Here is a 12650-nt window from a genome sequence, read left to right as displayed (position 1 = left end):
ATTGTTTCAAGTAATGAAGTTATTCTTGACCTATTGGAAATTATATATAATATGTGAAAAAATTGTGATTTTTATTTTTTGGCCAATCATCAAACATGTTTTGAATAAGGGAAATTTTTTTAGTTTAATATAATTTTTCAATGAAACAATATAAATTTACAATAAAGTTAGTGGTCTCATTCAGTAAATTTTTCAATCTTCTAATTCATGCTCAACAGAGAAGAACAATCATTACAGGAGAAAAAAAATAACACAAATAATCTCCTGCGGCCATCATCTTAGGGGCTGATTTTCTTGTAATGGAGAATTCTAGCACAAGCTGTTATGTTTCCAAGATTCGCAGTGCTTTGAAATGGAACTGCCTGGGAAGATTCAGAAAGCCTTTGCTCTTGGGCTTACACGGTAAGCACTTTGTGTGATTCTTAATCACATTGTTATCCAGAATGCAGTATTACAGGTCACATTTTTCTCAATGATGCTTATACTGATTTGTGCTCTATAAATGTAAACATATCTACACATAGAATACACACACTGAAATGAGGGTATGAAGTTAGCCAGCCATCCATAAGCAGAATGGAATAAAAATTGCAGGAAGGGTAGTATATGATGCCAAACCCAGACAGACTATAGATGCCAATCCCAAGACTGCCGAAGCAAGAACACTTCTCTGATCACGAATAATTATCTTCACATTCTCACAAAACTGGAAAATAAAATTTAAGAATATTAGAAAACGTGGCTAAACCTAGGAAGAATCACATATACCAAATAGTAGAGCTCAAGTTTCCCAGCTATTTTCTATCTACCAGAAGAATTAGAATTTCTCTCATGACCTTGGAAAGAATTTAAGATGTTAATAGTTCAGTTTCTCGATTCTACATCCCATAGTAGCTGAAATGATACTTTAGGCAACTAGGTTAATACTGGCAGTTGCCTTTGTACATACACAACATTTATAGAAATCTACAGAGAATGTAACCACATAAAAGTTTGTCAGGATTAAAGGTTAAAGACAACATTAAACTACCTCTCAATAACAATAACATGTTCTAAAGTAAAATGAGCAAACAACCTCTAATCTCAAGCAAATAGAATTTAGCCTATCATTATTGGTGAATCCAATTCCTACAACTCACCATTCTAAAATTTGGTGATACTTTTGATGATAACATTCTGATAAGTCTCAAAATGTAAAGGCATAGACGTCTAATTTGTTGTCATATCTCATTACCTGCCAACATATGTTAAATTCATAATCGATTATGTGACTCAAAATTGACTGCTAGAAATAAAGATAAATTAAACAGGATCCTTACCCCCCAAGGAATGCATTTTTCTAAGATGTATAATTTTTTTTTCCTTAGAAAACTAATTTTTCTTAGAAGTAATGGCCTATGTCTGAGTCCTGGATCACCTTTTAATCATTTAACATGTCCAGACTACCCTCTTCTCCTCCATGGGAATACTGAGGTTGTTGTGAAGATCAGAGGAGATTTTTTTGCAAGAGTACTTTGTATTCGTCCGCATGCTGTATAAATGTAAGGTATGACAACGATTATTATCACTGCTAGATCTGTTGACAATTATCTCTACCTCATCAGTGTCAGGGCAGAATTCAGCAATTAGTTGCTCCATTTTGCTAAGAGTTTCCTACTCATACTGGTTTTAAGCTCCTTTTCTAGACGTGTCATTGTATATGCTTTTAGGGTCTCCTACAGTGGCGTATTTAGTACTGGAGAGCTAGGTTTCCAAATTCTTAATGGAATGAATGCACAAGTCCAATATATTTTAACACACTACCTTCACTGCAAGGCTTTCTCTGTCTGTACTCTTATACAGTATCTCAACAAATACGAAATTTCCTGTTGGTTTTCCAGATGTCATTCTTTTTATATGTCAAACATATGATTTGTCTCTTTTTACTAAACTAACAAGACATTGAGTAACAAATACACAATCTTAAAGTGATGGGGATCAAACTGAATGAAGTTTTCGGGACAATGAGAAAAGCTGCTTGGCAAATAATGGGGAGATATACATTTAGGTAAATAAGAATGTTGTCTTGATACAGTCATGCTTCTTTTATCTCTTTCCAGTACTTTTTTTTTTTTTTTTTTTTTTTTGCGGTACGCGGGCCTCTCACTGTTGTGGCCTCTCCAGTTGCGGAGCACAGGCTCCGGACGCGCAGGCTCAGTGGCCATGGCTCACGGGGCCAGCCGCTCCGCAGCACGTGGGATCCTTCCAGACCGGGGCACGAACCCGTGTCCCCTGCATCGGCAGGCGGACTCTCAACCACTGCACCACCAGGGAAGCCCTCCAGTACTTTTTAATTAAGGCCAACATAGAATCATTGTGGAGTCTCCCCCAAAAGAAGACTTGCACAAGGAGCATCTCGTTTCTAATGTCCTGTTCTTGTTCACTTGGCCACCAGTCCAGGAGGTACCCCTGGTGTTGCTCCACAGTAGGAAATGTCCTCTAGGTTCTAGTTGTTAAGAAGCCTACAGGGGAACTTTTGAGCACTGAATCCCCGGAAAGTAAAAGGGGTATGTATGTTCATTTTGGCAATGCAAAGCAATATCAGCAAAGAAAAAAAAGCATAAGGAATAGTAACAGTTACTAATTAAAGGGCTTTATAGTTTATGAAATACTGAAACTGTCAACAGTAATATAAACTAGTTTAATTTTATGATTTCTAAACTTGTAAAGAAGAGCATCACTACAAAAAAAAAAAAAAAAAAAAAGATTATCTTCCAGTTCACTTTCACATTAGTTGCAGTGTTTTCCTGAGGGAAAGTGCTCTTGAGAGCTTTTATAAAAACAAATTTAAGTGAGACAACTTTGCAGCTCTCATGTTATGCTGATAATGGTTATATATATGGAGAACTCAACAATCAGTCCCAGAATTGTCATTTCTTATGTTTCCAAAAAATAGAAACCAGTCCTCCTTCAGTACTAGTGACCTACTTCTCTCAGGGCATGTTCAAAAACAGCCCTTAGAATTGGAAAATTTGGGATGGGGATTTTTTTTTTCCCGGGAAATCTACTCTGTGGTCAAATTGTTTGTTAGACCATTCAAAGTGAAGACGAAAACTCAAGTTTCACAAGAGGTGCTATGCAGCAACAGCAATTAAAGCACTTCTCTACGTCCATAAAATCTTACAGTTTCCAAAGAGGAAAAACTACTCCAACTAGTTATTTATGCTGATTAAATATTTTACTACCTTAAAAAAGCACTTGTACTGTGTTTTTTTGTGTTTTTGGAGAAATATATAATACAGTGCTATATGTGTTCCATGAAAGGGTAACTCCTAATTATGGGAGGGAAATACTGTTTTTCCTTAGAGAAATTATGTGCTTGGGTCCTAAGTAAATCTGACATGTTTCCTTTTGAACACTTTTGGAGCCAGTGTTTGTAAATGTGGTGAAGTTCATTTCTAAACAGGCATGGACTGAAACTGTGATTCTTGAATCACTGCAGAGTGCTCTAACTGTATTTTTATTTTGCTTAGAAAAGAACCCCTAGATTGAGACTGTTGTGGCTTTATAAACAATCTGTAAGGAGTTTTATACACAGATGTATACATTCATGCTCTGCGACAGGAGAGAAAGATTTTCACATATGGGTCAAAAAATTAAGATGTGGAGCAATAAAAAATTGGTTATATGGACTTAGATTCTCTTGGTACCCAAATATCTAAACATGAAGAGTATAATCTGAAGCTTATTACGTGATTGCCCAGGTTTTCATTGTGAAGGGTGCACACTAACAATACCTCGGCTTAAAATTTGATTTTTACAAGTTAAGAGGTTCCAAAAGGCAATAAAAATCCATTGTTTTTCCTTTGGGTTTGTAGCTAATTTAATCATCTTAAATTCTAACAGTTTTTCCCCCCTTTTTATATTAATTTATAAAATTACCTTCCAACATTTAATGGCTTTTCTTGAAAGCCAATTGTTTTGATCTCTGGGGAACCCAGAAACAATGTAACCCACCTGTGGGGCTAGTGTGTAAAGGATGCTTAACAATGGGGAAGTCTAGATGGGAATTAAAGCCAACACAGAAGGAATGCAGAATACCAAGGAAAAGACTTCTCTGAAGCTCAGCCACAGGAGTAAGGGATCTACCAGAGAGGTCTTCTTAACGGAAATTTTGGCAGTTTATCTTAAGCAAAGGGAGTTCACTCTCTGCAGCTTATAGATGGGGAAAACAGCATGCTTCCTTGTTTTAAAGGCACAACAATTTGTACTATACAGTGTTACGGATTAAATATAAACTCTGGACACCTTCCTTCCAACTGCAATTCTTGGGTAAAGCTGCAAGCACACGGCGACAGATTTTCTGTGACCCTCCCAGTCACCTGCCCATTGTCATTTCAACTACGCTGGATGGACACCCTGATGACTTCTGCAGCAATAACTGGGCAGCTCTCTGGCATCGCTGGCAGCGGTACTGCATTGCCACACTCTTTCACCGTGCATTTCGAGATATCCTGCAAGGCACATCGCCGTTTATTTATTTAGTTGGCTTCCCTGAAGAACACCAGAGGGTTCGTTACTAAATCTAGAACTCAATCCCTGCTCCCAGGGGACATGAAAGGTTAGGGATGGGAGGGGGCGTCCCCACCGAGCCCACCGGGGAGTCACACGTGGTACCTTGTCGGCCTGGGGGCTGATCGCGGTGCCGAACCTGCAGTAGGTGACGAAGTGCTCGCAGTTGTTCCACAGCAGGCTGTAGGGAGTCATGCCCAGCAGCTTCTCCGCCCTCCGCGCCACCTCTTCGTTGAGCAGCGCCTTCTTCTTGAGGGACCTATCCAGGTGATTGACCAGGATGTCGGCTCCGTAGGCGAAGTCCTCCACTGTGTCCACGCGGATGCTGGCCACCCTGCCAATGACGCCCAGGATGAGACGCTTGTTGGAGACCACCTTCTGCGTGAGCTCCTTGTCGTCAGTCAGGGCCAACAGGATGTCGGGCATCATATGGGCGACACGGTTGTCGCCCAGGTAGATGCCATAGTGTGTCAGGTGGGTCCGAGGCACCTCCAGCACGTCGCCGCGGAGAAAAGAGTTGATCTCATAGAAAGTGTTCCTTGCCTTGTCTTCGCCCGGGGCGCCTGAACTGAAGAGCTTGAAGTTGGAGATCAGGAGCAGCTTCTCCAGCACTAGTGACACCGCCTCCAGCATTGGGTTCTTCATCCTGCAGGGAAAAGGGTGTCTTGGGGGGACCGTCGCCGCTCGGGCACGGCCGGGCCGGGCAAGGTGAGCTGGCCGTACAGGGGCACTGCGCCGCTGCTCACCCGCAGGCCAGCAGCCCAGTGCCACGGGCCACGCCGTCTGCGCAGGAGGCAGTGAGAGAAAAAAGGGAGGGGGAGAAGCCAGGAGATCGGCCGCACCGCACTGGCGACTGGGGAGGATGCGGAGCTGGCGGCGGCTCGCCACGGAATCAGCGGGACCCGTCCCGCGAGCCCCAGGCCGGGGAGCGCACCTGGAGGCGGGGCCGGGGAGCAGGGCCGCGCGCGGGGCACTCAGCTGCGCCTTTTCTGTGGCCTTTTATCGCCCTCGAGGGGGCGGGGCCGAACGTCGTCACAGACCCAGGAAGTGAGCTGATTGGGCGCCAGCGGCAAACGCCGCTCGCTGCGGTGTCGCGCGGGACCGCAGGCTCTTTGGAAGGGGCGGGCCGCCTCTGGGTTTCTAAGTTCCGCCCTGCGACCCCTTCCACATGCAGGCTTCCTCTTGCGCTGGATACCTTAGCACTTACCGCCTTTAAGCGGCCGTTTTTGGAGAGTAGTGGCTGAGGCGTGACCGCACAAAAGATCTCGCACCTGTCTAGACTGGGGCGCGTTCTGGGCCCGTTGGGGACGTTTTCGGTGGAAAGTCCCCTCGGGCGAGATTTCTGAGCAGAAGCACCTCCCTCTAAAGGGTTCTCGGAGACCGCGGCTTACGAAAATATTTGCATATACTCTGGGAAGTGGGCGCTCCTCGAAAGCCTGCAGACTCCTTCCTAAACTCTGTAGAGGCGTGGACCCGCACACCGCGCACCCTCCTTCCCTTTAAATGCCAGGAATGCCCCTAGCTTTCAGCTGGCGCGCGGGTGGGAAGCGACCCCGCGGATGATCGGAACCCGCGGCGCCTCCGCGCTCAGAGGCACCAGTGACCGTTCAGCGTACGGCTCCCAACGGTCAGCACGTAAAACGGCGAAGCGCCCAATGTCCTCCGGGAAAGCAAAATTCATGTCAAGTTTATTTCTCCTGCTTCAGGGTCTCATGGATCCAGCTTCGGTTCACCCACCGAAACTTTGCCGCTCTCTTAAAGCGCAGCCCCCCGGAGGTGACCAAGGAAGGAAGAGGTCCTGCCCCGCAGCGGGCCCCAGGCTCCCCGGCGAGGCGGTCCTGGGGAGCACTCAGGCTAGGGAGCAGCGGTCTCGACGTCCGCGCCAGGCTCGGCACGCGGTGTCCCGACCCAGCGCAGAGTTCTGTGCTAACGCATTAAGTAAATGCTTGAATTCCTCGGACAAAGGCCGCAATGGAGAGCCTCGAATTGTTCCACAAAGCCTCCCTGTGTGGGGCTAATAGGTCTCCTCAGCGAGCAGATTCTCCGCTCGCCTGGGGGAGGGGCCTCCCGACGGGTGATGGATGAAGGGATATTCATCTTACCTGGAAGATGAAGGGGACCATGGAGACCAGACGAGGAGGAGGCCGGCTCCCCATTATCCTCCGAGACCCGGCCTTCGCTCCCGCCCCCTATCTGCCAGTCGTCCCGCTTGCTGGTGACTTTTGTTCATTTCACAAACGATTTCGAATCACATTATAGTCCTGGCAAAGAGAAGAAAACTCCATTTCCCACAAAAGAATCGAAAGAGGGGAGAGGCAGTGGATGAGGAAATGTTAAGACATCCATTTCCCCAGTCTTACCCCAAAATTTAAAGAAAAGTGCAATTAGTGGGTAGCTTAAACTAATCAAACTCCTCCGCACACAGGCGCTTGTTAGCGTCCGGCCAGCACACCAGCTCTGCGGCTGGACGGGAACTCTGGGCAGTCTCTGGATATTTTTAGAAGTCTGATCCAGACCTTGCTGTACACCGTAACTGCAGTTACGTCGGACTGCAGACGTAAGTTTCAGGCTTCACCTTCCGTCCAGAGACGTCCGACTCTTAGGCGCTGCACGCGCTGGTCTGGTCCAGTTCTGGGAAAGCACGGATACCGGGGCCTCCAGGGTCAAGAGCCAAACGACCCGGGGAGATCAAAGGGGACTTGGTAATTAGCGATTTCCGTCCCTAGTGGTCACTAACCCGGCTTATAACGCTACGACCGTCTGCACCCGGCGAATTTGCGGGAGACAAAAGCATGGAGAACTGCCTCAAGGCTCCACAGAGAACTCTTTTAGAGCAAAAAAAAATATTAAGGAGAAATCACCTATAGACCCTCCTCAATGGCCGCATCCCCACGGCGTTTTGTGAGAGGCAGGCAGCACCAAGCTGATGTGCATTTGATTTTTCTTTCTTCCCCGGTGGGGTTAATTTTTGGGAGTCACTTAAAGAAAAAAGGAGATGAGCTTAACATGAGGCATGCATCCGAGTACCTTGCTCAAGATGTAGGCATTCTGCTGTCTTGGGAAATGAATGGTGGTGGGGAGTGCCCATAGTTTCATTCTTGAAGAATATTTTGCCTGAATGTTATGCCGTTAAATAAATTAATTTTTCTCATTGAAACTGTCCTAAAGCTGCCCTCTTTGCTTGCCTGCGGGAAATTCGGCTTTGAGGAGCCTGAAAGAGGCAGTGGAAGGTCTTCATTTGTCCATTTCTGAAGTCTCCTCAGATTTATTAAGCTGGGAGGGGTTAGTGAGGATTAGGCTGCTTTTCAACTGGGAAAATGCAGCATCAAAAGAGCTCTTGTTGGCTGAACTGATTGCCTTCCCCTATGCAGCAATCGTTGAAAACTTCCCTTGCAACTACTCGACATTCTCAGAGTTGCATATAAGTATGTCTGTGAGCGGTCACTTTCTGATGGCTCCCTAGAGGCACTCTTCATAAAAATATCTATATACACTAATAGGCTCACATTCCCACTAATACTTTCCTGCCTGAATCAATTTGAGCCAAACTAAGGGAAGACAATTGCTATTAGTAGGAAAGGCCCAAGAGAAATCTAACATCAGAACTTTCTTCTTCCTAAATCAGAAGGGGTCATTTATTCGTAGAGGGGAGAATCTGGCTTGGTAGAGAGACCCCTAGTTCCCCAGTTGTACAAAAGGCAGTTACATTCAACAAGTTTCGATGTGCAAATGCCTTAAATGCACTCAACTGGGTTGCTGGGTCTGGCTGGGGGATTGTGAAAGAGCCGTGGCCGTCCTGGTCAACACGTGGACATCAATGCACTCTGGACTCTCTCCTCGACCACCCCTTCCTTCCCTCCCACAGAAACTCGCAAGACAGCCACAGCATCTGCTCAGGCCCAGGTCCATGTCTTCCAGTGGTGAAGGCCAAGATTCCACTGGGTTTCTGCACAGAGGAGCCTGGAAACAGGGCTCACAGTGCCCACCTAACTTTCAGACTTCACCTTCCTGCCATGGATCCCATTGAAGGTCCCAGGAGATAGAGCTCCTGTTCTCGGGGACAAGGGGTGAGAGAGTCCTGCAGAAGCCAGGTAGGCTGAGGGATTTCCGATCTAAAGACGTTTTACCTCTGGAGACCCTCTTCCTCAGAAGTCTTTGGAGTGGAGCATAGGGTCACAGTATCATGTGCTTCCTGTGTGCTAGGCACTGAACTAGCCATCATTTTCTCACTTAGTCCTCATGACCCTATGAGATGTCCTCTCCATTTTACACAGGAAGAAATTGGGGTTATAGCTCAGTCTCTGTCACCGTGTTAGTGTGGATCAGGACTGAACCACAGGTTCTTTGCTCCCAGGTCCACCACCACTGGGGATGGTCTGACCTCCCATCACTTCATCCACCTGTCATCCATTCATTTACTGAGTGCCTGCCATATGCCTGGCACTATGCCCAGTCCTGGAAACTCCATGAAAAACCCAACCCTAAACTTAGATCCCACAGCTTTTCTTTTTAATTTGGACTTCATTTCCCTGCTTCTCTAGTGCCACGGATTCCAATTTTTTTTAACATCTTTATTGGAGTATAATTGCTAGATTCCAATTTTTAACATCAGTTATTTTATTGCCATAGAGAAAGATCTGGTTATGGTGCTGGTTAATAGTATACCCTCACCAGGCAGGCCCCAGCACTGGAGTGGCCAGTAGTCCTATGCCCTCCTTAGAAACAGAAATAGGAGTGGGGTAGGTGTTGGGTATCTTGCCCAAGGACACAGAGTCAGAGCAGAACCTAAGTGCAGTGTCCCAGATTTCTTACCTCTTAGAACTTCTTTCCCCTAAACCTGATAAATCTGGCTTTCTAAACCTCCTGTTTCTGAATTATCATCCTTCAGGATTATTTTGTTGTTTTTCTTAGATTTTTTTAGATTATTACATCATTGGACACATAAATAATGATGGTCTTAACACGTTTTTCTTCTGAACTAGCTGTCCATCTACTTTCAGTTACTTTACATAAGCTTAGCTCTGGCCCCATGGACACAAACAGGCCTTCACTAGCTGACCCTAAGGGGACAGCGAGCATAAAAGGCACAGGAAAAGGGGCAAGACACCTTTTCACGGAGCCTCGGAGCCCAGGGCTTCCTGGAGTGTTTGCTGGCAGGATTCCATTACCTCCTGGGAGGAAGATTCTCCAGCTTCCTTCCTGTCTAGCTAGCAGCTTATTACGAGGCCCTCAATCCTGCCTAGAGTCTTTAGAAAGGTTAAAGGCAGCAGCTCCGCCCAGACAGGATTGAGTTGTTTTGTTGTGCTTGTTTTGGAAACCATAAAATAAGAACACTGAGCACAACAAGAAACTGACAGTTCATGTTGTAGAGAATCACGCCCCTGCAGATGAACGCAGCTGACTCTGAAGTAGTCACAGGTGGGGCAGGCTGCCATGTGGGGGAAGGGGGCAGAAACCCTGAGCCTAAGGCCTGTGCCGCCCTTTCCACCTGCATGAACTCTGACAAGTCGTTGGCCACCCGCAGGCCTCAACTTCATCACTCTAAAATGGCAGTGATATTTAGGAGGGCAGTTTTGAGGATTAAGCAGAACCACACATATTGCAGCACTGTAGGAAGGTTCATACCGTGAAACCCCATCTCTAATGTCATCTGTATTATTCACCAGTGAAGCAGAGTAAGGCAGAGGCGCTTTTCCCTTTCTGCCTGGACAGCACTGTCATCCACGAATGCAGAGTAGACAAAGGACATGCTTTTCCTCACAGACCCCTTGCGATGTCTCCGCACAGAGCCACAAGGGTGAGCAGAAAGTAGGCACATAAGTGTTTGGAGCTCTCCTCTCCCCACTGCTCACTGCCAAGGAAGTCCTCTATAATTCATAAAAACAAAGATAAAAACCCGCCATTTTTTCGAAAGTGCATCTCACAGGACACACACCAAAAAAACCCAAAGGTCCATTTTAGAAATGGACATAATACCAAAGAATGACTAAAATATCTGAGATGCCCATGACATGTAACGCACATTTCACTTTAAAATACAAATAATAAATGGCAAGCAATGTTACTTCCTAATAACTTGGAGCAGGTAGCAACTATCTTATAAATTCATCTTTTTTTCCTTTTGATTCTAATTTACCATTATGAGGCAATAGTAAATACGAATATTGGGGGACCCAGGTTTGTTAACAAAAGCAAACGTGACAATTAATAACCTTTGGCTACGTATTCAAAAGACAATTACCACACCACTGTATTCATATAGGAACTGTACAGAGAAATCAGGTACTGTTACACTTCAAACAGGATAACACTGGCGATTACCAGTAATGCTAAGTACCAGGAACGGTGATGAATGCCATGTTATTATTTATATTTCAAAAATCCTTTCTAAATACATAGACACCCTAAGGGTAAAATGGCAGGTAACTGAATACAGAACTTTCTTAACATCAGTCTTAGCTTTTGCTACTCATATCTGATGGTTTGTGAGATCACTGAGACTCGAGGGGCCTCATCTGTGAAGTGTGCTGAGCTGGATTAGAATGAGATGCTCTCTAAACCCCCACAGTGTGAATGGCCCCTGGACCTATGAAAATCAAATTACTCAGGCCCTTCAGAGAGTCTTAGCTGCTGTCCTTGGTGAATTTTCACATGAGTAACTAACAGAAAAGGAAGATAAATCTCTGTCTACTAATTAGAAAATCTAAATAGTGTTCACAATAACTGCTTTAAAAAGTGCAATGCCTCAATTGAATTAAAAAAAAATAAGAAAGAAATCACTCACACTCCAGTGAAGCAGTAATAATTACACAAGGAGAGAAGAGACTGAGCAGGGGTTTGGCAGCAGTTCATGCTGGAACTCAATGACTCTTTTGATAACATCTGTTCAATCATACAGAAATTTTAACTAATGTAAACACACTGGTTCGTCAATATTTTGTAGCAATATATACCATTGATTGTTGAAATGAATGTCTTTAATTTCTAAAGTTAACTTGAAGGGAAGTGAGTGTACCGTTCTGGTATTTTTGTGATTACATTTACTCTTACCCACCTCATGCTAAAAGAAAATTCAGTGTAGTTCAGCTAGAGCTGATTCATACCTAAACAGCTCAAGCAGTTATAAAAAAGGGAAACCGGATTTTAAATTGTCTCATACTTCTTAACTGGGAGAACTCCAGGTGGGCAGCTCTCTCATGAAGAACCAGGCTGCCTGTGTTCTCCAGGGTAGGCACAAAACTTTGTGCTTGAATTAAGTTCACTTATTTTTATCCTGGTTACCCTCTAAAATGACTTGCCTTTATGCTGGATTACATAAAGTTACTTTCATTTTATTTACACCCAGACTTCACCTGTAAAGAATGTGAGCAGAATGGAAATTGGATCACGCAGAATACGGAAAATAAATTCAATAAGTTTTTTCCTTAAAGATGAATTAAAAATCTATGAAATAGTTTTCATCCACATAGGAGTTTAAATCAGAAATCACTGTAATTTTAATGTTCAACTGGTTTAACTTTCAAAAAGAATAAACCAGGATATGCGTCCTTTGGTCATAATTATTTCACATTTTAACACGTGTCTCGCACTTTCTCTTTTCCCATCTTCATTCTTTTACCTCTCTTATTGAATTCGTGAAGGGATGGTTCTGATATTTTTTCGTGGTATCCTCTAAGGGCACTATTCCCACTGGAGGACAGATGGCATCCAGAAAATCAGGGTCCTAATTGTGTTCTGGAACCTCGGAATGCAGGCTCGCAGCTAGCACAAAAGTGGGCTCAGGGCCCTTAGATCACTCACCTCATTCTCTAGGGACTTGCCTCCCATAGAACAGTAAGTGACCAAACCAGCCAGGCAAGAACCTCCAGTGCCAGGCCCGGACTCAGCAACAGGGAAGCCACTGGAGGGTGACCCTGGCACTGGGCCCAGAGGTTTAGCCAGACTTAGACACCCTCAGCAACAGTATTAGATTTCCTACACTCAATCCTATATCACCAAGAATATTGTCACAACTTACTTTGTGAATCTAAGTATATTGGTTAAACTTTTCATGCCCTGGTCTGCTCATGTACAGAAGCGGTGACTGGTGATGAGGACTC

General features: G+C 44.8%; 1 protein-coding gene across 1 annotated transcript; it reads right to left on the bottom strand.

Annotated features, from left to right (window-relative positions):
• Positions 1 to 88: 88 nt before the first annotated feature.
• Positions 89 to 5310, bottom strand: LRAT (lecithin retinol acyltransferase). The gene is made up of 2 exons (XM_081230719.1): positions 4657 to 5310; positions 89 to 706 (listed from the first exon to the last, which is right to left on the bottom strand). The coding sequence occupies exons 1-2, from the start codon at positions 5194 to 5196 to the stop codon at positions 554 to 556; spliced, it is 693 nt and encodes a 230-aa protein (XP_081086845.1). The 5' UTR covers positions 5197 to 5310; the 3' UTR covers positions 89 to 553.
• Between the last annotated feature and the right edge of the window lie 7340 nt (positions 5311 to 12650).

The sequence above is a fragment of the Mesoplodon bidens genome (genome assembly GCF_964165515.1).
Source record: "Mesoplodon bidens genome assembly, chromosome: 1".
NCBI classification, from domain to species: domain Eukaryota; kingdom Metazoa; phylum Chordata; class Mammalia; order Artiodactyla; family Ziphiidae; genus Mesoplodon; species Mesoplodon bidens.
The sequence above is the reverse complement of the archived record's forward strand: the minus strand, read 5'-3'. Positions and strand labels throughout refer to the sequence as shown.